Source organism: Scomber scombrus, chromosome 6 (assembly GCF_963691925.1).
Source record: "Scomber scombrus chromosome 6, fScoSco1.1, whole genome shotgun sequence".
Taxonomy (NCBI): Eukaryota; Metazoa; Chordata; class Actinopteri; order Scombriformes; family Scombridae; genus Scomber; species Scomber scombrus.
The window spans coordinates 5,972,842-5,997,381 of NC_084975.1; the positions used below are offsets into that span (position 1 = coordinate 5,972,842).

At 39.2% G+C, this 24,540-nt stretch overlaps 1 protein-coding gene across 1 annotated transcript in view; it reads left to right on the forward strand.

Moving 5' to 3' along the window:
• Positions 1–24,540, forward strand: part of kif21a (kinesin family member 21A) — a 60,056-nt gene continuing 35,516 nt past the window's right edge. Inside the window, exon 1 of the mRNA XM_062420807.1 lies at positions 1–44. Within this exon, the coding sequence (XP_062276791.1) occupies positions 1–44 (44 nt within the window). The remainder of the gene's footprint in view (positions 45–24,540) is intronic.

Here is a 24,540-nt window from a genome sequence, read left to right on the forward strand (position 1 = left end):
ATGATGATGGGACAGGATGAAAGCTCAGTCCGTGTGGCTCTGAGGTAAGTCTCCTAAAAATGTTCCTTTAATTCTCCATCCACCGGTAAATGCGTAGCTGCGTCTTAATTGCCCCGGTGCCACCTGTCAGTCTGTGCAGCGGGCCTAGCAAACACCTGCGGGTCCACAGCAGCATCTGCCCAGACACACACACACACACACACACACACACACACACACACACACACACACACACACACACACACAGTTCCTATAAATTATCAGCCTCATTTCATTTCAACACGCCGGTGACCCGTATCAGCCGAGCACCTCTCCATAGCTGCTGCGGGCTTTTCTGCACACATCCTCGGGTCTGTTTGTGGTGCACTTATGCAAAAAAAAAAAAAAAAAAAAGACCAGTTTTGCAATGTGTGATGTTCAATGTGTGTGCCTGGACATAGCTGGGGGGGAAAAACACATAGAGAGCATCACGCCCATTGCACAGGTGCGCACACATGGTGCTGGTTTTCTGCACACTGTGGCATGCTTCAGGAGGGATGATATCATCTATTGTAATGGCTGAGGTATCAGAGAAAGAAAGAGAGAAAGACAGCAAGAGAGGAGGGTGGGAGACAGACAATCAGCCTGTGTTTCTCTCTCTCTCTCTTTCTCTCTCTCTCTCCCAAAGCCAGGCCTCTTCCTCAAAGCCTCCTGCAGAAAGACAGCAAATCGATGAAAGGAGAGCTTCACTGACAGCCAGGTTTTCAAGGAAAGGACAGTGGAGCGTTCAGTGCAAGCTTCTGTAACACTGTCAAGTCTGCTCTTTGTAAGTTTGGACACATCAGTCTTAGCTCTTAATGATTCAAGCTTGTTATACTATCAATTCAGGCTTGTTAGCTTTTTTTTTCTTAGCAAAGAAGAGACAGAATTGGTCCTCCTTCAGTCCATACACTTAATGTGTGCCATTGTGCTGAAGTAGGCCGCTCCCACCCAGCTGGTGAGGTGGCACAGTGACAGTGGCATAATGGAAAAAAACAAAACATCCGTCACAGTTGTCTCTCCTCTCATCCAAAATGTCATTCAAGGCCATTTGCAGATCTTTTCTGATGGAAAATGACAGATAATGACTGTACTGTTGCACTCATCCTGTTTCTTTCCTCTAAAGTCTGTGTTTTCCATCTTTTTCATGCATGCATTTGCTCATATGTCCCTAATACTAATACTCACCATCATGTGCACTTGTTCACAAAAGTGCATCATCATTGTTTGTCCAGAGCTTCCTGATTCCATCTTTTGTTTGGTAGAGGGGAAAATCCATATTGTGATGCTGTTTTTAAAAAATACATATTGGTGATGACGAGTCAGGCATTTTTGGGGCTGCTTTATTGCTTGGTGGTGCATCTTTTTGTTGCTTCTAAAGAATAGTTGTTGAGACTTTTAGAGCAGAAAATGCTTATCTGAGGCAAATATAATTTAGAAATGCCAGATTTTGGTGTCATGTGTTAATAATTTAAGAGCCATGGCTTCTTCTTTTTAGAGATTTTGTCCCTTCAGTGAGGGAGAAATAATCAGAATCATCTTTAATGGCCAGGTTTGTCCAGACATACATGGATTTTGTCTCCAGTTTTGTGGCTCTTAATGTACTTATACAGAATCACTATGCTCTATAAGAGACAGAGGCACTAATTTTGACACTGACAATGTCAATAGATGTCCGTCTCTGTTTTGAGAAAAGGCCAAACATCTTCCTGGGAACTCTACAGAGTCAACAGGCCTGGAGCAGAGTAGAACATGCATGTTGAGGGAAGGTAATCCAAAGTGAATTACAGCAGCACTTAATTTGCAAATAAAGGTTCCCCCGAGGCAACCTGCACATCACAGATCAATTATATCTACCAGTGTAACTGAGTATCTAAAGGGAGGTTTAACTGAGCAGTAGTGTGCCTGTGCCTTTATGTTCAGTCCCTGTAAAACTGCACAGTAGGTGGAAAAAGCCTGCTGCAAGTTGATATACTGAGTGACCAGAAAAATAGAAACACCTGTACCAATGCAATGAATTGGCACTACAATGATAAAAGATACTGTTTTTGGGTAATTTGGAATGATTTGAGGCTTCATAGTGTTGTTGAACTCCACTGGATTGTAGAATATAATGTAGTTCAATACAACCTTAAAGCTGACAATGGAGCTGAGTCAACATCTGTTTCATTTGCTAATTTAATAAGTCTTGAGCCTGTGTTAAGTATTACAATTGGCATGTAAGTTTCCCATCATTATTTCCATTCAGGACGCCTGCTGTGAAGTTAAATTCCAAACTTTAATTATGGCCACTGATCTTGAAAAGTCATGCAAATGCATGCTTCCCCAAATTAGATGTAACCATGTGTTTTAAAATGAATGGCACTTCCTGAAAGAATGCAAATTGCAGTAAAAGTGAGGATGGCTTTCATCCAGTGAGAGATGAATGTTGGTTCTTGTTCCAGGAACTTAAAATACAACACTGACTTTAGCACGCTCTATTTTACTCTGTCATATTAAAACCACTTCATTTTCTAAAAGATACTCAGGAAATCACTCTCACTCATTTTCCCAATGAAATGCTGGTTTAATTGAAGCTTTAGACTTCTACCAGTCTAATCTAAAGTGATGAATGAATCAGGATATAAGGATATTTAAAGTCAGTGTTGTTTTATTGTAACTGAAACTGAATGCTGTTTACTTGTCGACACGTTGCTTTTAGGACGAGCCCTCGTGATGTGTTTGCCGCAGCGTGTTTCAACTACTACCAACTGGCAAAATAGTTTGACAAGACTGTTGACAAGTCTCACCACGCACGTGCATGGGCCAGCTCAAATTGGGTGTGACAGTCCCCTTCCCTCTCAGCTGCTTAAAGCTTCACTACACAGAAACGCTAGTGAGTCAACAAAATTCCTGAAATGTAAATTCAATGGAAAGAAAAAAAAGTGTCGAGCTTATCTTGGAAAACCAGTAACTCCACAAGGTGCTGTTTAAGCTTTACTGCCTGATCCATGATTGCATACTGCTTTAAGAAAGGGGTTTCTTTAAGGGGCCGAGGGGTCCGTTTGAGGTTGTTTGATCGCTTTTAAGACCCCACAGCTTCTCTGGACAAAGACCCTCCTGTTCATTCAAACTCCTGCAAAAGAACTCAAATCATTTGTTTTCAACGTGCATATGCGTCCGTCGTGCGTGTTTACTCAAGCGCAGAAAGGTTCAGCATTGAAAGAGTCACACAGTACACTTCCCCAGACTACAGTATATAGATTGTGCGCCGCTGTTGGTTTATTTGCACAGCGCAAGACGTCACAATAGTTCGTCTTAACATTGAGGGGAAGGGCTCATGTGGAAGTGAGGACTTGTTGAACCTGCCCGCTGAGGCGATTAAAGGCAATACCACAAACTAAAAAGCATCTATCATTTATTTTAAACAGTGGTGACAGATGAGCAGCGCGGATCAAAGTGAGAAGGAGTGACGCCGACTGTTTATTCCTGCTGTAATAAGTTTGTGGGCTGTAGTTTAGCTTCTGTTGCCAAGCTAATTAACTAACTTGCTAACAGGAAGTAGCCCACAAAATCCAAAGATGCATCCAATCAAGGAAAATCCACCTTTATTTTTATTTATTTGCCCCCCTGTAAAGGTTTCATGATGCTCAGCTGAGGGGCATAACACTGATAATGAAATTAAATAGGTCCCTAAACCTCTTAAGGCTTAAGTTACACGCATACTTTAATCTAATGACATAGAGGCATGCAGGAACTGGTATAAGTGGTCTAAGTCTAAAGCCCCGACTGTAGAGGCAGGGTTAACAGTGGTAGGAAGAAAAGGAAAAAAAAAAGCTTGTTATAATGAGCTGCAAGATTAGAGCAGATATTTACTATTATTACTTAATGACCAGACCAGACTGTAACTCAGCTGACGAGAGACAACAGCTGACAATAGCCGTTGGGGGTTTACAGTGCAAAAAGAAAGGCTGGGGGCCCTCTCGGCTGAAAGATCCGCTCTTTGGCCCTCAGCCAAAGAGCGGATAAGTGAGGTGCAGAGACTGAATGGTTAGAAAACTGCAGGAAAAACAGTTGTGAATAGAAAGTTAATTATGAAACATGAATGAGTTGTGTGCTAGAAGCAGTATTCAGCTAAGTATCCAGCATGTAGTGTGTTTATTAAGTGTTAAATGAAGACAAAAGCATCCTGCAAACAAATTACGTAGATGTTTTTCCAAAGTCTTTGCTAGGATTTATATTCAAAAGCTAGTCAGTTTGGTCGTATTTAGGGCAGAAAGTACCTAACAGGGGCAGGGTTAGTAGAGGACTGGCAGAGGACCAGTGGGAGCTCAGATATGGGACGTTCAGATGCGTTTTCGTCGCCCATAGCAGCACCATGCAAACACAAAAGCCCCGCCGGGTCTAAAGCCCTCTCCAGACTTTGTGCTTTGTTCACATCCACTGAGCCAAGTCAGTCTGTCAGGAGTCAGCCACTGACCCATAGTGCTGTGTGTGTGTGTGTGTGTGTGTGTGTTGCTGTATCAGTGTGTGTCGGTCACTAGCCGTTCTCCGTTCCCGGGCCACTCTCTCCACTGTAACTCTCAGCGGAGTGTAATTTTTATACCCGTCTGTATGTCATACTTTCACACTTTCACGCTTCTTTAACCCAGAATGCTTTGTGGGGAGGGTTTTCATGTCAGTCCATATGAAACACAATACACACAATACATGCAGTGGAGGAAAAAGTCAGAATGAATCTATGTATCACTGCATATCACTTGGAGGTTTTCCCAGAATTCCTGGGTTAGATAGTGAAGTTATATTTGAGAAAAGAAAAAAAAAAAAAAAAAAGTAGGCTATTACATATTTTCTGCATGACTGTCTGTTCATAGTTTGAGGGTGAAGGTATGTATTTAACACTTTATGCTGGCGTTACTTTGGAAGTGGAATGATATTAGGGCATGTTGGTACAGCAGCACTGTGTCAGTCTTTTAGGAAAGCTCTCTAACTACAAGATGAAGACTTGATTTGAGACTAAATCAATCCCTGATTACTATATAGAATGCTGTATTTACTTTCTGCCTTTTTATTTGAGCGTCTGAATTCAGAGTGTTTAAACTGATCAACTAGTGGCGTCAAAAAAATCCAACGATAGAACAAAAAAAGTGTCTTGTGTACCGCTTTCTGTTAGGAATCCGACAATCCAGTGCAGTGCAATTCATGGATGCTAAAATGACGAGGACGGTTAGCGACTGTCCAAAATTGCAGCTCAGTTTTTTAATAAACCGTTTATAATATAGGAAGTGATGTCGGACATGAACAGAGACTCTATGTAAGCAGCTTTTGTGAGGCTGTACTTACACACAGCAGTGCTTTGAGCTAAATGTGAAGTAGGTTTAGTAATGATAGACTCACAGGTCAGTCTCTCAATGCTTCACTCATTCATGTTCATACTGGGGCGGTTACATGCGGTTCTCTATAGAGGAGAGTGAAGAGGGGGGAAGCATCATTTCCGGTGAGCTGGGTCTTTAACAAAATGCACCGAGGCGTAGGTTTGTGAGCGGCTGTTCTTGCTGCTGTTCAAGTAACTACCGTGATCTTTGAAATCTGGTATCACGAGGCTATAGCAGGTATAATGTTTGCCATGTTTACTAAATATCACTAAACACAAAGTATAGCTGGTGAGAGGAGGTTATGTGGCTCAGGTTTGATTGGCAACACCTGGAAGTTGTCTGACATCCTCCTGATCATGATCCTCATACGTGCTATGACTCTATATATCCAGTTTTTGTTTTATAATAATAGATATTTATCATCATTAAATAGTCATTTTGTCACAGCGTAGTGATGGAAATGGGTCACTTCAGCTTGGAAAAATCTGTTTTTGATGCAGCCTGACTGTACTGTGAGGAAATAGTGTATTTTCTACTCTTAAAATGTCTTTCACAGCCACCGGGGAGTCTGGGTTATTCTTTGTTGCTTTGTCTGGAGCGTTGAGTTTTGGCTATAACTTTTGTGGTTTCCATACTAGATCTGCATCCTCGTGCCATGATCCACATTCTTTCATAAGAGAAACAGCCTGAAGGAAGCTCGCATTGTGTCGTATTACTTCTCCGCACTTGCTGTTTGTCTTTTTAAGTGATAGCCAAAGTGTTAAAGTGCTAGCCAAGTTACCCAAACGGAAGCTATGAATAACACCTCCTTTGCCTGCAGCACTAGCTGAACGAGGAGTGTATGTTTCCAACAAGGGAGCTGAAGCTCAGCAGAGGCTGGCTTTGAATAGACTCAGCTCATTACAGGGTAACATAACTGACCTGGCATCACTTTGTATTTTATGGTACTATAAGGGTTGCATTCAGGCTGCCAGCAAATGGGCTTTTATAGTGTTGCTATTAGATTAAAGTTGCTTATTGTGATCAACTTGCTCTTTACCTGTAATCAAGATGATGCTATCATAACAGCTTATAGTCCAACAGTCTAAAAAATGTTTAAACAATGTCCCTTTACAAGTTTCCTGTGCCCACCTTAATAATGATTGTATTGTTCAGGCAACATTATCATTATATTCAATTAACAGAAAAGTGATATAAAACAGATAAAAGCAGTAAATCCTAACTTTTCAGACGCAGGAGCCAATTAATGTATAAGATTCCTACTTGAAATGACTGAATGATACAAAATTGTCTAATTAACTGAATAATTAACCATTTTTTTCCCAGCTGTCTTAAGACATTAACTAGTAATTGAGGAAACTTTGTTAAGACTAAATAGTTAAAAAAGTGCTTCATAATGAGAAAATCATTAGTTTTGTGGTTGAGTTGTAGATAGATCTGCAGCAGCACTACAGACTTTCCCTCTCTCCTTTTCCCTGCAGCAGGAGTCCAATTATCAGATATTCAAATGATCTTTAGTAACTGACTTTGTTATGGTGACAGGCTGCATTGCAACACTGCACTGTAATTAGAGTGAAACCCAGATACATTTTCAGTGTTTCGCCGCCTTGACCCTCTTTCTAGACGGAAGGCTCCTCCATTCCAAGGCGACACTAAGCATAGCCTACACTTAGACTTAACTTGACCCAAAATAGCCTCCCGACCGGCCGCAGCATTGCTGGAAGACCTCAGTTATCTATATCACAACCTCTAAGGAGTCAGCACATTTCTGCCAGAAGCATCTGTACCGATGCAGAGTGTCTTCAACCGTGGAGCCACACGCACCACATGTGGACATGCTTATGACCCCCCCACACCCCCACCCCATTATATAGCACATAGAAACTTAGCTGGTCATGCAAAATAAATTGGATGTAATTATAGAGTGGCTAACATGTATACCACACCCATGCAGATATGTTGTTCACTCTGCTTCTGCTGGCTTTGTCTTCCCCCGGTACATTTTACTTCTTCTTCCTCATTGCTTCAGTCTTCACTCGAGTCTCCAACACGGCTCCGCTTGATGCCGGCCGTTTCCTCGCTGCGCAGATCTGTCCAGTTAAGGGCTCAGCTAAAATGGTTAAGGTCTAAATGTGGGACCGGTACTACAAATAGGATGTGGATGTAACTTAACTTCCATCATCAAACTGCCAGCAGTACGTCACAAATAGGACGTAGACAGTCACAAATAGCTCTGTTTGCATAGTGAGATGCCACCTTGTTATTTATGTCAAGAGGCTGTCTCTACAGTTAATAGGGAGGGATGTGTTTTCTCTGTAAAGTGAGCCACTGACTTTATAAATCAGACTGTGTCTCTCTGTCTGTCAAGTGATTGTGATTAAATGTGATATGTAAGGTTATATCTGTGATGATGACATCATTGGTGGTGATGGTGCATCTTTAGATTTCAATGAAATGTTTTCTATACCAAATGGAAACGGTAGAAAAACAGCAAATCCTCAAATTTGAGATGCTGGGACAAACAATCAAGCAGCATCTTTACTTGACAAATTAATTAAATTGTTAAATAATTAACAACATTTTGGCAGAGGGATTTTCTGTCAATAAGCTTATAATTTCAGCACTAATCTCAAATACCAATGACTCAATTTTTGGAAGAAATCTGGAGAAATGTTGGCACCATATTAGTGTTTGATGTGTTGAGCCATACTAGCAGCTCTGTGAGGCTGTGCTTAGTCACAGCACTGGTTTGAGCTAAATGCTAACATGCACACAGTGAAAAGATGGATAGTATTTAATAATTATAATTTAGGTATATATTCATTCAGGTAATAGTTACCAGGTTCATCATCTTAGTTTTACATGTAAGCATGCTAGCGTTTGTGTATTTGCTTTAGTACAGCTGAGGGTAAAGAAAATGTCATGAGATTTTCAGTGATCTGGCCATAAACCAAAGTATTGGATAAACGGAAATTTTGACCTCAGGATGAGCCAAATGGAAAGTTAGGGATCACCTAAGTTATTAGAATTATCCTCTAGAGACGTTGAATGTTTATAGCAAATGTCATATAATAGCGATCCGTCCAATAGTTGAGACATTTGGCTCTTAACCAGTTGAATGAAACCATCCCACCTGTAAGAGCCATAATATCAGTTGTGTCATTCACCATAAATTTGGCAAGTTGCTTTTCAAATGAGACTGGGTTTATGACTTTAATCAGAAGCTTTGAACGGTAGCCTTTTCATTTTGGGTACATTATTTTTGGGCTCGTGCACAAAAATATGGGGTTGCCTAGTAACGTGAAGCCACTTGGGGCTGCAGAGGAAAAGTCAGGGCATAACCAAAGTTATAGGAATGCATCATCTGCCAACCATGAATGCCTGTTCCAAATCTTGTGCCAATTCTTTGAAAATCTATCAGAAATTTCACAGGAATTCATTGAATAGATGTTGAGATATCTTAGTCTGAAACACAAATATCAACCTTGTGGAGGTGCTTGATATTAGAATAATAAATACCAATATTTCTGAGAAAGCACAGTCTGGACCAAAGTGGTGGACCAACCAACAAACTGACATTGCTATCCAACCATTCAGTTTTAATGAAACTTGGAGGGATGATGCTTTATGATACAATAGTGCACCTTTTTCACAGCAAGAAAAGCAAACGTTGGAACGATTAACATGAATGAATACTAGCGAAACATCACACACTACACCATAGTCATTGATTTGGTAAGACTAGTGGAGATTCTGCCATCATTAATGTTATTAATTACACCTGTGTGCCAAAAAATGGTCTGCTGACTCCTCTATTGGCTTGATTTCTGGAGGGCATGAACAACACTTGCAGATAAAGTCATGATCAATATTGTAGTACAGCAGCCTCTTCACACAGAGTAAAGTCGTCACACCTTCCTTCGTCAGACAGTCTCGCACCTAACTTGCAGGCTTGGATTAAACAGCGCTGAAGGCAGCATATGCAAATGAACCATCACCACCTGCAGTGTAGCAGCTGTCTTGAATCTGCATATTCATGAGGCGTTCGAGGAATTGGAATTTTTTTAGCTGCAGGTGTGAATGCTCGACGTGGGCGGTATCTTTGTTAAACCGTTGCGGTGTTGATTGGCCGCCCGCTGGCAAATAATGGTAAAAAAACCCCTAAAATCATATGTCTGATAGAAATGCAAATGGTTCAACTGCAGAGCCGAGCTGACTTCCACTCGTCCTTGGCGTGCGTGTTTACCTAACCTATTATCTGCTATCTGGTTGCCTTGAAAGCTACAGATGGCGGCTGGCTGATGTGCCCCCCCCACACACACACACACTCTCTCCACATTTCCAGCTCGCTTTTGTGTCGCTGGCCGGTGGTTGACACAGAGATGGGACTCCTGTGTCAACACCACATGGTTGAATGACACTGCAGTCCGGGCTTGACTCTGCGGTACGAGCAGTGAAGTTTATTTTCAATGGAAATTCCAGCAATGCACCCGAATACGTCAAACTTTTATTCTTTTCTCTACTTTTCTTTATCAAGGGGGGATGTTGTCGTTTAGTTTGGTGCGACCCATGTGGTCTTTTGTTCCTATATTTGAAGGTTTAAGATACAGTAACTTGATATCATTGTGTGGATGTATAGACTAAGGTCAGTGAACCAGCAGCATATTATAATAATACCCTTGTGGTTTGAGATTGTTATCTGTGCCACAGTACAAATAAAAAGTTGACTGGTTGTGGTTTCTGAAGGGGCCCCTTTACAATTTTTGTTATAACATGATATATATATATATATATATATTATTCAGAAACCACAACCAGTCAACTTTTTATTTAGATATTTTGTGGCAATTTTTCTGTTTTCAATCTTTACATTTCTACCTTCCTCTCCTAGAAACAGTTTTTTTGGGAGCTTTAGAAAACTTTTACAATACAGGGTTAAGAGTGCTGAGTAGGGGATGGAGGTTATCGACCCATCTATTCAACAGCAGTGGTGACCTAAAGGTTAGAGAAGCGAGCTTGTGACTGGAGGGTTGTTTGCCTTGATATCAGACAGAATTTGAACCTTCTTACACTCTATTTCCATCTTCAGTCTGACATTGGCTCCACTGTTACTGATTTCCATGTGATGGTGGTTGGGGGGGAATCGTTTTTCCACTAACAAATCACGAGAGACCAACATATCTGCCGGAAACTTACGTCATTTTAAGTCGACACTGATGGGTATCTATGACAACGTAAAACTAACTACGAGCAATTCTGGGTGATATTGAGACAACCTGCTGTCCATGTAAAACTAATGTGTTAATTTAGGGGGTTTTATTGAATTTAAGAATAATATTCAGCAGCCCAAACGTGACAGAGAGGCCATTAAGTGAACGTTTCCGAGATGTCGAGGTAATTCTTCCTCATAGGCACGGTGTCTGTTCTGTTAGGGTTTGCATCAGCTGGACTTGGTGCAGTGAGCAGATTCAAAAGTCTCAACACAGCCAAGAGAGTCGATCCCCAAACCAGCAGCATAACTCTGGGTGTGGATAGTGAAGTGCCTCCCTTCATTACCACCACTGAGGTGCCCTTGAGCCAAGGCCCTTAAGTATACTACTCCAGTGGCTGGAAGATCAGACTGTGGTTGTACTGGGCAGTTTGGAAGCTACCCAGTAAAACCACAGAGAGGCAGAAAGAGAGGCTTCCACTCAGTGTAACTTTCCTGAATGAATAAATAAAAGTAAAATATAATATAATAAAAAACAGCAGGTACATGATGCTTTTAAATGCTGAAGTAGTATACAAAACATACTGGAAAACATAATGAAGATGATGTACCATGATGAGAAAATGACATTTACAGACTGTGTTTTTGTTTCTGTTGTCTGAGAGGAATCAGTCATGAATGATATAGTTGGAAGATTTATGAAATATCATGAATGGGCAAACAAGAATATCTTGTTGTTTCCCTGAAAGTGCCCAGATGAATGTTAAAATATCACCTTCACACCAGCAGCAAAACCAACATCTGGATTGCTGTCGGTGGCGATGCAGTCTTTACAAAATATGATTTTCATAACATAAGAACACAAAACCATCGCAAAATCCAACATCTGCTAGAAATGATTTTAGTCATAATAAACATGTTGCTGTTTAATTTTCCTGCAGCATCAGCATCACTTTTTAATGTGCACAGATGAATCACCAGTAAGGAGTCACACAGGGATGTTTACCACTTTAAATGGTGACCACTGCTGGCTGTTGTTTTTAGGCTCTGCTGTTACATGAGATGCTTGACATCATTACATTGATAGATCTATATTAGTGGTGCCAGATAACTATAACGTTACAGTTTATTTGTTGGTCTAGATGATCCAGATTTAATTACACACCTCTGGTATTAGATATAACCTGCGTATGGATGGTGTGATTCCACTCCCAAAAAGGATGTAGCTTTCATAGCACACTCGTGTGTCCACAAATAAAGTTTGTACCAATTTTCATGGAAATCTGATGAAGACGGGTTTACAAAGAATCAATTTGTTTTTCAGAGTTTTATTCCATGTACACATACAGGACTCTAAATCTGGATTAGGCAGAGAGTCAAGGAGTGACGTCAAACACTCAGATATATAGTCACAGCCACACTCGTTATAGACCGTCACAGAGCACTGTGGACCCTCAGATTTTACAACCTTGGTAGTTAATTGGTTCAACAGTTGGTCTTTTATTCATTATCACTTATCAGTGTGTCTTCACAGAGGATCTCTGCCTCCACATCTGTCCGCTGAGAACTTGACAGATGCAGGTCGGATCACACAGTTTGCCTCTAATAACATTTCTGCTCATTCTCACACCAGGTTTATTCAAGTAAGAAGTTTCTATTGTACCTGCAAATATAAGTATAAAGCATTAATCATTTAATAGTATATAATTAAGAGTAAAAAGTTCTATTACACTATCGAGTTTGAAAAAGAAAGGATAATGAAGTGAGTCAGATCTGCTGTGTTTTCACACCAGGCATGTTCAGAGCTGTTGAATCAAACTCAGGGACGGTTTGTTCTTCAGTGTCATTTGTTTTGGCAGGTGTGAACAGTGATTTTAAATTAAACAACAGTGAGGTGACTGAAGATTTTAGTTCTTGATTATCTTCCAAGTCAGCTGAAGAGATGTGATTAGTTTTTTTAGTTTTTTTGACTCTTTGCCCGAAAGACTGCTCTCCTGCCAAATGATAAGCGCGTGTGATTGTGTTTTATTGTTGGTACAAAACCAAAGCAATAAGAAGCAAAGTTCTCCTTTGAGAAATTTAATATATTTAATAGAAGTGTACAATGCAGCCTCACTTTTTTTTAACTTTCTGGCATGATAAAAATACATAACTGGAAGGGCGTATGTTTGGTTTTAACTTTTGGTATGGACATTTTTTTGTCGGGCGGCCAAAATAATTGTGTAAGAGTTCCTGCTGTCTATCACTCTCTCCCCCTCTTAGGCTCATGTATGCACACACACACATACACACACACACACACACATACACACACACACACACACACACACACACACACATACACACACACACACACACACACACACACACACACACACACACACACACACATACACACATAAAAAGCCTGACTCTGCTAAATGTTGACTTTACTGATTATGTATTTGCTGACTTGCCTGAAACTGGACTCGTGAGTATCATGAGTTTTTCTCTGATTTCTTTTACATTTTAATGTTATTGAATAAATATGGCAGTACAATAAATGCATAGATATCTGCAGGTAATGTGCTGCTCTGTAATTCACTGCTGTAACATGTTTAAACCTCACCTGAGATTCAACACAACTTAAGAGTTTCATGACAGGGCCACAGTGATCATCTCCTAAACTTATATTTGTATTATTTTTCATTCGACTCCTGAACTGATGGTTAGATCCTTTATCACAACATCAAAGCTCACCTGAGAGGCTGCAGCTCACCTGTCTGTGTGTCTCTCTGCTGCTTAAATTATTACTGATAGTCACAAACAGTTCATTTTGTCAAATTATGGGTAATTTAACTTATAAATAATGTTCATCTCTAAATGATACATATGCAATCATAACTCTGCTCTTGGAAAAAGGGAAGAAATGGTATTAAATTGTAAATATTTATCTTACTAATTCCAAAGATTCATGTTTGGATTAAGATCAAAACATTCTTATTAACCAAGCTCAACTCTTACTGTCACTTTAGCTCTTTTAATAAGATCAGATGTCCTAATTTAACTGTAGTTAAGTAGTTGTTTAATTAAGCAGCATGTCAACAATCAAGAAATAGCAAACAACACGTAACACCTGAAGCTAAATATAAGATTGAATGAACTTAGTGTCCAGTGAAGTCATTTTCAGCGCTGTGACATTTGAAAATGTTTAAACTATAAATACTGACTGCTCCAAATTCTCCACCTCACCGACTCCGCTGCTGCTGCTGCTAGTCAACAATGTGTAGAGCTTCAAGTTGAGATTTGCCATATCATCAGGTGGATTATCTCCAATATCCTGCTCTTTCACTCTTTATCTTAATAGCATGCTTTTTTGCAGAAAACACACAAACCTGGCAACTCTGCAGATATCACTATGTTAAGATTATGTGGAGTTAAAGCAGCTACATTGTTTGAAATCTGTAAAAAAAAAAATATTGATAGGGGCAATCCATCAACACCTTGATAATAGTTGGGACATGTTTCTACCATTCATACCCAAATCTGTGCCCATGATTGACTGATCAGTTTCCAGTCTGTTGAGAGAACCACGATTTTACATTTAAAAACACAACCGGCTGTTAAATCTGCAGCTTCTCAAGACTTCCACACCTCCAAAAGTCACCAAAAGATGAGTTTCATCTGTTTTGAAAACTACTTTTTTAAATCCGTGTGCACACATGCCACTGAGAAGAGGAAGGGGTCCACGTTCCCTCTGACACTGACCCTGTCCTCTTCATGTTGACAGCTACATACGATCCCTCGCTGACACGAACCTCCTGCTGCCAAACCTTACCCTCCCTTCTACTACGCCCCCCCTGATAATGAAGGGGTGGTCTGCTCCCCGACCCTTGACCCCGCAGGAAGCAGTAAAGCCGTTATCAGCGTGCCACAGGGACTCGGCGCGGCCTTGTTTGTTTGCAAAGCACATTTTTCCAAACAGCTCACGTGCTGTAGGATCAGTGGGATATCCATGCATATCCAAGGCTTTATTAGAGGAAGATGAACCAGTGAGCTCAGGTCAGCAGCAGGGTAGTGTCAACCCTCCATGAGCCTGGCGTGCAGATTAAAAATGTGCCCTGGCAGAGCTTTGGGTGTGTGCCTTGTTTTTGTAAGCTCTGGCCTCATGTTAAAATATGTGATTTATTTACTCTCTTAACTGTTGCTCTGTTAACACACCTAGTAACACACTAGGTAACGGACACATTTTCATAAATAAATCTGACTCAGTGCAAAGTTATGTTCAGTTCCACATTTCACAACTGAGCTGAACATTGAAATAAATGGATATTCCACATTTATACTAGATGAACAAAGTAGTTGCTTCGGGTATGAACATTTTTCAACACTAGTGCAAATATGACGTCTGAGTTTTTTCTATTGGTAATAAATCGGTAACCTTTTTTATAGCTTTAATTGATGACATTTTTTTTTTTTTAATCTAACAAAAGCTTCACATTTGAATGTTGTCTCAATGCAAGCATTCATAAGAGAACTTTGCTTAGAATAAGCAAGATAAGAAGAATAAGCAAATAAGACAACACATTATTTTATAAAACTGTTATTTGGATGTCATAGGCTGAGACTGGGTAGCAAAAAAAGTACCGAGATATGATACTCAGTCTCATTCTTGCTATTACTTTCCAGAGTTTATATGTTTTGGGTGAAAGCTCTTTTAAAGTCACAAGTCCACAAGTGCTAGGTCTCTAAAGTCTTTGATTGCTGACTAATAATTTGTTATTTGAACCTTTTTTTCTTTCATAGCTTTTAATTGTTTGTTTGTTTGTTTTTACATATCTGACATCAAGTTGTTTCATTGCAGAGAAGCCTAATAAGTTTCAGCTTGTGTGGCTGTGCATGGCTTGCCTGTGTTAGTGCTGTATTTGTTGATTGTTACCAGGTCAAAATGTAAGTTTTGAATGGTTTTGCTGTTGTATTTACATTTCCTCCACATAAAGTACTTCTTAATTTTTTTGAAAGTTTTAAAGCTGCTACAATTAGTCGATTAATCAATCAATTGATCGATAAAATGAAACTGCAATTTTTTTGATGATCAATAAATCATTTTACTCGTTCTTTTGAAATTTCAACTTCTCAAATGTGATGATTTAAAACTTTTCCTTGTTATACATGATAGTAAAGTGAATATTTAGGGAGTAAAGATGGACAAAACAGGACGTTTGAAGATGTCACCTTTGACTCTGGGACAATATTTTTTGACATTTCATAGACAAAATGATTAACTGGTGTTATTATTCCTAAAGCAGTCACATCTCATTTCCTCTTTTTTTGATAATTTAGTTTGAGGGAAAGCTTGACAAAGTTTTAATGTGAAGGCATAAAACATTGATTTACTCTGTTCTTGTAATGTGCTCTAGGCTTGTCATTTTGAGTGATTTAATAAGAGCATTAATACTGATGTCTGTTTCTCAGTATGATCATATTTCTGTGCAGAAACAACAGCCGTTCTTAACCTTTGCTGGGAGGTTTTAAGAGTCAGGGTTTGGTTTCCTCTCACTCTCGAGAGTGGCGAGCTTCTACCTGTTGGAGGATTAAGTTGTGCACTGATGTCAGATTGTGAGGTCTGTTGCCAAAACAACCTATAAATGTTAAAGTGATTAGAAAAAAAAATTAAGATGTTTGACATTTTGAAATGTGTATTTATTTTTCTTTCACATTTGAATGGAGAGACTGAGGATAGAGTGTCATATGTTGTTCAGATTGTAAAGCCCTCTAAGACAAACTCATTATTTTGGGCTTTATTGAGTTAACCCTTTAATAACCACTTGTCACTTTGATGTTAAAACCTATATTTTTTGCCAGTTTTCATAAAACTTCTCTTGGCTCTTTTGAAAGTGGTAAATATCTTATTAAATGTGTTGCTGACATTGATTTAAACTCTAAAATATGCTGCATTAAAAGAGAAGAAGGTCTCTGCACTTGAACCGAGGCCATCTCTATTTTCTAACTCAGCTTTTGGACTAATAAATAATTTATAACTACTAAACCGAAGTCTGACTTTTAACCCAAACTGCATCTGTGGGCTTTTTTTATGTGTGGAATTAATAGAGTGTATAACTACAGCCCAGCTAAGTGGCTACACTTGAAAAAGACATAAAATTATCCCTGTGGGTTAAAAATAATTATATGATAAAGCTTTTCTGCTGCCCAGGCTTCAGTCACGTGGACAGAAGCACTGAGAGACGGTCGTCGGTGAATTAACCTCATCATGAAGTCTGTGACGGGCGGCGGGACGCTGAGCGAGCTGCCGTGCTCCACTGTCTCCTGTGCCCCTCCTCTTGGCATCCTTTTAGTCAGCCAGACCGGCATTATATATCCCGCTGGGATCGGATTATGACTTTAATTCTTCGCTTCCATTACCGGTCACCATGGCAACCCCATCCTTTTTATGCCACGCAGAGTACAGAGCGTTTCACAGAGCGGCACAGACATACAGAAGACACATTGATACACTATTGGAGTGATGTTGAATCTCAACAGATATGAAGTCAAAGCTTTTATCAGTGATAGATTTGTGTGTGTGACTGTGGCACAGATTTTTTTTTTTTCCAGTTCGTCTGCAGCCAAATGTTGAGTCACAGTAGACAGCGCGCTGAGCTCTTTGTCTGGGTACAGTAGGTGGTCCTGTCTGGCTGAATGAGCAGAGCATGAAACCACATCTAGCAGGGGTGTGTGATACTATAAATGTACCTTATCATTGGGCATATATAAAAGCATCCACCAAATAGAAGCTGCAGTGGACTCAAGAGTTCTTTTTTTTTTAAGGTTGTGTAGGTTGTGGCATGTGGTTGATTTTTTTTTTTTTTAGGGAGAAACCAAAGTGCAGTAGTCAGCAGCACACATGTAGTGAAACCTGCCTCTGCACAGTGAGGATACACACATGTTAAGTCTTTGACAGTTGTGTGAGCCTTTCTCTGTAAACCTGCACACAATCCCCTCTCTGCATGCACCGTTCCTGAGCTGTGTTGCTCTAATCCCCGGACTGCAGGGGTGATCACATGCAGTGTAATATGCAACCTGCCAGCATGCAATATTTTTTGTATGAAGGGCAGTTAGTATATAAAGAATAGTACAATTATCATTCGGTAACAACTCCTGTATGAGATATCATTAGTTTGTGTTGTGTGAAGCTGCTCTGAGAGTATTTAAAATGAATCACAAAGATGTAAAGAAAGGAGAAAAAACATCAACAACAAGCTGTACAGTATTTCACTGAATAGTTATTATTCATATTTTACAGAAGCTAAGGAAAGAAAAAAGGTTTTAAGAAGCAACCAAAGAGGTTATTCTTCTTCTTTCAAAACAGGAAATATGATAGCACATTTTAAAAGGCATTCTTTAGTGTTCAAATAATAAGTTTTATTCCATTTAATGTTTTTAGACCAAGTTTTAATGTAATTTAATAGCATTTGATGTAATAGTGATACTGTTATAGTGACACTCTCTGGCGTACTGAAGTGTAACTGTAAAAAGATAGGGCAGGCGTTGCCGTGGTAACAACTAATGGGGATCTGAATAAACATTAAGGCCAATTAAATACAATGGAGTGGCAACCATGCATTGAAGATGGGTGTTAATGGTCCCATTTTGAGCAGTGACAGTTTTGGTGAAAGTGTTACCAGTAAAATCTTTAAGTCTGAGCTCTGACTGGTCGTTATACTGTGTATACTTCTTCAATTAATGCAGTTTTTACAGTAATTAAAACGTGGGGCACTGACCGTCATATACAGCTGCTATAAAAAGGTGTGTAAACATGTGGTGGGTTTGGTGTATTCTTGTGTTCATGTTATGGAGCGTCATTTCTTTATCTTTATCTTTTTATGAAGGGTTTGGAAACTTCCTTCCTTTTTGGATTCATAAGGTCTCCATTGTGGTATTTTAGGCAACGTCAGATAAAGACTTCCACAGACCTGAGACGAGTTGTGTTTTGGTCTCACGCAGGGACTCTGTGACGTTCGGACAGGGTTTGATGTTTCAAAGCAGCGTCTGACAGGAAGATTACACCAAATGACAGGAAAGAGCTGCAAAGACAATTAAGAACAAGTTTCTGTAGTTTAAAACTTACCTGACCAGTTCTGAACTTTCCTGATGTGGTAAACTCAAAAAAGGGTTAACTCCTCCTCCTCTGGCGTTTTTATGCCTTGTTAAAATTTCTGAGGTGTTGTATAGTGGATGAGAGGTGAGAAAGGAAGCAGAATTACGCTGACCGCCTTAGAGCAACTCACCTGCACCATTAAAACCAACGTTTCCCCCGCTGCCTCGCTTTGATTACGACCACAAGGAGACATGCAGACACCAGCCTGCAGTGTCTGGCTTCAAGCCAAGTGTGAGGCATACACTTCTCTCTTATTACTGCTTCACTCCTCTTTGCACACTCTCTCTCTCTCTCTCTCTCTTTCTCTCTCTCTGTCCTTCACACAGACATAATTGTCTGCTCTACTGAAGGATGGAGGAGACGTTCTGCTTGAAGTTGAGCGGACAGCCCAGTGGCAGGTGACATCATCCCAAGCAAGCCGAACTGCTGCTCTCAGCAAATCTCCACATAAAGATCTGTCCTGTTTACTCTCCTCCGGTCTGCAGCGACCACTGGGAGCAGAGCTTTTAGTGGCTTTGAGTTTTGTCTGTGTGTGCATGAACAACGGTTGCTTTCTGTCTCTTCCTCTCTATCTGAACACTGGCTGGAGTCTCTGCAGTGAATCTGTCTCTTAACAAACATCAGAGTAAATCACAGCACAAACTGAAATCACTGGGAATGGAGTACAGCTTCAGGAGTGATGTTTCGATTGTCCCATTGTGACCAGATTTCAGATACAATCATTTGAAATAGAGCTGTGATGACTAGTCGATTAATAAGTCAAAGGAAAATGCATCTGTTTTGATAATTTTATCATTTTTAAATAATTTTAAAGCTAAAATCCAAAACAGCTGATTCAAGGCTTTTAAATATGAGAATTTGTTGCTTTTCTTGGTCTTTCATTATTGTAGATGTAATATTTTGGGGCTTTAAACTGCTGATTAGATGATAATAAGACACTTGAGGACATGGATCAACTAAGACTCCAGGATGTTGTAATGGTCATCACCATTTCTCCATTCATCTGATGTTTTACTGGCCAAATGATTAATTGTTCAAAATAATCTTCAGATTCATTGATACAAATAGCTGTTAGTTTCAGACTAATTTAAAATAAGGAATGGAAACAATCAGCAGATCTGTTTATAGGCTTTGCATAGGTTAGTGTAGTGTGTAGTGGTAAGTGTAGGAGGTGGCACAGCCTCCAAAAAAGATACTGATACTGATAACTTGTTTTTGTTTTAAACTCAGTAATGGCATTTTCTTGGTGCCCTAATCCTTTCAGTTATTTTTTTGCATTTTTCAATAATCAGATTTTTTTTACTTGACGACTGTAAAGAAGTGCAACGCTGCAGATAAAACTGAAAGGACTCACTCTCACACTTCTATATCCTTCACCCCTCCCTCATAGAAATATGCTGCACCCTTAATGATTTATTGAGTGTGGTGAAGAGGTGGTTTGACAGTGTTGGGGGGGGGGGGGGGGGGGGGGGGGGGGGGTTGGGGGTGTTAACAGGTTTGGGCGTGCTTCAGTGTTCACAGCTGAGCACAAGCAGCTCAGAAACAAGCTGTGAAAGTTTAAAGGCTTAAAAAGTGCAAATAGAAAAATGCAGAATCTAATAAATGTTTCTAATGGTCATAAACAAAGAAGATGAAATGTTTTGTCTAGATTGTATTTATAAAGGGGGAAAACTGAGATTGAGATAGATTGTTGCAGCTTAAATCATACAGACTCCTCAATGTCAGTTTTTTCTTGTTTCACACCTTCTGTGTTTGTATCTGAATCAGTTACCTGCTGACGTGAAGCAGACAGCTGGTCTTAGCAGTGTAGCCTTCATCACCTTTTGACCCTGACCTCCTGACCTCTCACCTCGGCTCCTCCCCTCCCCACACTCCAAATCCAGAGCCGCTGAAATAGACGAGTGACCACAACTGTTTTTTTTATGTCCTCAGTATTGATACAGTGAGGCTCAGTTTACATTTTATATATAACTGCTGTAAGACCACTTTAACTTGAGTCATTATTGATGATGCATTAGAGCTATTAATCTAAAATACTGCGTCATCTCCTTCAATTAATAATGTACATGAAGATTTACATGCTCGGCCATCTGTAGTAAAACATCTGTATATTAATATAAACCACCCACGCAGTAATGTTACATCAGTGCCTCCAGATATGTGGTTTTGTGACCAAAGTGCTGAAGTTAATGCAAATTCAGCCTCATAAAGCTTTCACATTTTCAATCCAAATCAACGGAGCTCTTGTCATTTGGTTCAGTGTTTTTACATTTTTACATAATATTATAATATTATTATTATATATTATCAATCAGGACCCAACCAATACTGGATTTTTGGGGCCAATACTGATATTAGGGAGTAAAACAAGTCTGATATCGATGCATCGGCCGATAATCTTACATATACAGAATATATGTATAAACACATTTTTCGCAATGATCCCTCAAATGTGGTTATCAAACACTTTTGACAAAGATATGTATTTTAGTTTAACCATAAACGTTATTGTAGAAGATTACAACAGTGCACTGAAACAATAAACTTCACTTGGAATTTAATATTTATAAATAAATATAAATAAAAAACCTATAGAACATAAAAAACATTAAACTTGAATTAAGAACAAGGATCAAATATACACAAGATGCTGCCTATATAACTTTAAATAAATATATTGATGCATATCGGACAACATTTATATGCAGATACTAATATGATATCAGCCAATATCAGCTGACCGATATACTGTTGAGGCTCTATTATCAGTATCTGCTCTTTCATGCTAAAGTATAATCAATGAATTCATCTTAAAGCTTAACATAATAACAATATGTCTGTTTATTTATAATAAATGTAAAGGTTAGTTTCCAGTAGTGCGTTATTACCATAGACCGATATCACAGGTGATTATTGCAGGAAGTGAATTAAATATCATTTTCTGAGTGCTAATTTTGTCTTTACTCGATATTTTTCTACAATTTCACTGCTCTGCAAAAAAATGGCAATATTTTACTATTTGCATTATAATTTTAGAGTTTTCTGAGTTTATGCTAGAAACTTTTTTATAATGGTTTCTTCTATATGCAAAGGAGATTATTTAAAGTGTATATGAAGTGTATGTATATAAAGGAATCCCTACCCATTACTTATCCCTAATGGAGGTTGACATGTTGGGTTTGGGGGGGGGGGGGGGTAAGGCTGTTTGACTAAATGAGATAAAGATAATGATGATACTCCTCAGACGAAAAGAGAGCAAATTTGGGAATGCCATCAGATTCCTGTGTGGGAAAGTATTGTGGGAGAGTGTTGAAACAGACAGGATTACACGCCCAATTAGAGAGTTAAATCGTCTGAAACAAAGACCCCCCCCCCCCCCCCTTGTGGTTACGGGAAAGGATTAGATTTATAGAGCATTCTTACGGGCCCCGGAAACATGTCATCGATTAAATACGGTGAATTCGACACAGAAGCTAATTGATTTTCTAACTGGGATCACGTTTATTGTGCGTTACAACAGCCTCACGAGATCCAAACAATAGAACGTCAAGCTCTGCAGTCTGGTTAAGGAGGCTCAACGGGAACGTTTGTTTTGGGTCGTGTTGGGAGCATGTTTGAGTCTTTTCCTGACGAGGAGAGCTGCTCAGTGCTGTGACAGATTCCTGCTTTTCCAGCACTTGATTTGCTCACAGAGCCTCGGAGACATCTTGAAAAGGGAAACGGTTTAAGTGAGAGTTATTCTTGTGTGTGAAGGGTTTGGTTGTAGCAACGGAGGAGCACTCTGGATACTCCCAACGCTCATGTGCACCCCCTCAAAAATGTAACCAAACATCAGCGCTGTGGCAATACCTCAATATGATAGATGACGAGAACTGTGGTTAGTCAGCTGTGGTTTTCTCCTACATGTTTCAGATGCCAGTAAAAATTGTTGATATTGAAGAAAACCCCAAGCAAGTTGGAAAAAAAGCTTGAGTTTCTCCCTCTCAGTGACTATGGACAGTTTTGTTTATCTTGCAAAGTTGTTTTAACTCTTATGTGTTGTAATTAGAGCTAGGCAATATATCAATATATATCGATATCGTGATATGAGACTAGATATCGTCTTAGATTTAGGTTATCGTAATATCGTGATGTCATTAGTGTTGTCTTTTCCTGCTTTTAAATGTTGCATTACTGTAAAAATGTGTAATTTTCTGAACTTACCAGACTGTTCTAGCTTTTACCTTTTAGCCACTTTGTCATTATAACCACATTACCGATGATTATTTATCAAACATTTCATCGTGTAAATATTTTGTGAAAGCATCAAGAATCATATCTACATTATCGTTGCAATATCGATATCGAGGTATTAGGTCAAATATATCCTGATACTTGATTTTTTCCATATCGCCCAGCCCTCGTTGTAATCATATGTAAGATGGTTTAAATATTTTATCATTATTGGTTTTGTATGTAATATCTGTCTTTTAAAAGCCTAACTAGGGACAGGAGATGGGAACTAACAATAGCTATAATCTCTATATGCAGAACATCAGTTGTACTATGTTATCGATTGCAGGTATCGTTTGACGGGAGACGTTTCCATACTACTAGGTATTGATTTATTTCGTTTGAGAACTTAAAGGTATTGAGTACAGATATCCAGCCCTAACGAACAGTGTAAAAGATTTAGGACTGCACTAACTAAAACCTATTGTCATTATCGATCAATCTGTGGATCATTTTTTTTAAATGAACTGTTTTGTCTAGCATACCATCACATTTTAGAAGTTAAAGCAAGAACATTTATATTGTGGTACTTTTACTCATAAAATGACTAAAATAGTTATTCAGTTAAATAGTTGTAGATCAATAGTTGCTGATTAATTTTCTGTTGATTGACTAATCATTGAAGCTTTTAAAAGACTGAAGGACTTAATTAGAGATGTGACAACTATTTGCAGCTGTATTCCAGCTACAGTAGAGTAACACATCTGTACTGAAGATTTGATCTGTCAGTTTCATCCCAGACACCTGGAGCTCAGATAATAAAGAAAATAACGTCTAATATAACCAGATGTATTGGGTTGGTTGATATTATATTTCTAAGATTTAATAACTTAGTTTGGTGAGCTATGTACTAAATTTTCAAAGATCATTAAACATCTTTATTAGCTTGTGTGAAATAAGGTTGCAGGGAATAAGAACATTTTATAAATGGTTCAGCTTCACCCAAACTGCAATAAAGCCCTGCAGGCTGCAGCTTTACAGCTCTACTGACTAATAGGTACTAAAAATGTAAATTTTGCCCTTACAAATCCCAATATCATATCAAATGCACTGGCAAAAACAATATCAAGGAAAAAGGCACACGGACAATGAATAGATACACTTAAAAAGCCGAGCCTCACAAAACATTAATTCCAAATACATGTTGCATATCAATAAATAGTGTACAATCAAATGGTTCAATCCTTTAGATGCAGCTGTGCATTTAACATCTAACTGTGGTTAAAACTAGCTAACCTAAGCAAAAGCTCCCGCAGGTGACTGTGTATGGTTACCTTTTTAAAGCAGCTGCAGGATGTGCTGAGTGTGCTCATTTCTGCAGCAGTCTTTATCAATGCAATATGGTGCAGTGTGCTCACATGTTTCTACTTTTTAAAGCAGCTTTTAAGCCTGTAAAAAGCATGTTTTACAATGAGGTTGCCCGGTAATAACCTTAAAAATATTTGGCTTGAGCGGCTTTAAACTTGATGTTTGTACTCTAACATTAAAAGCAACCAGTCGTCAAGTGTCAGAGGTTCACCAGCCTGAAAATGAAAGCGTGCCACAAACAC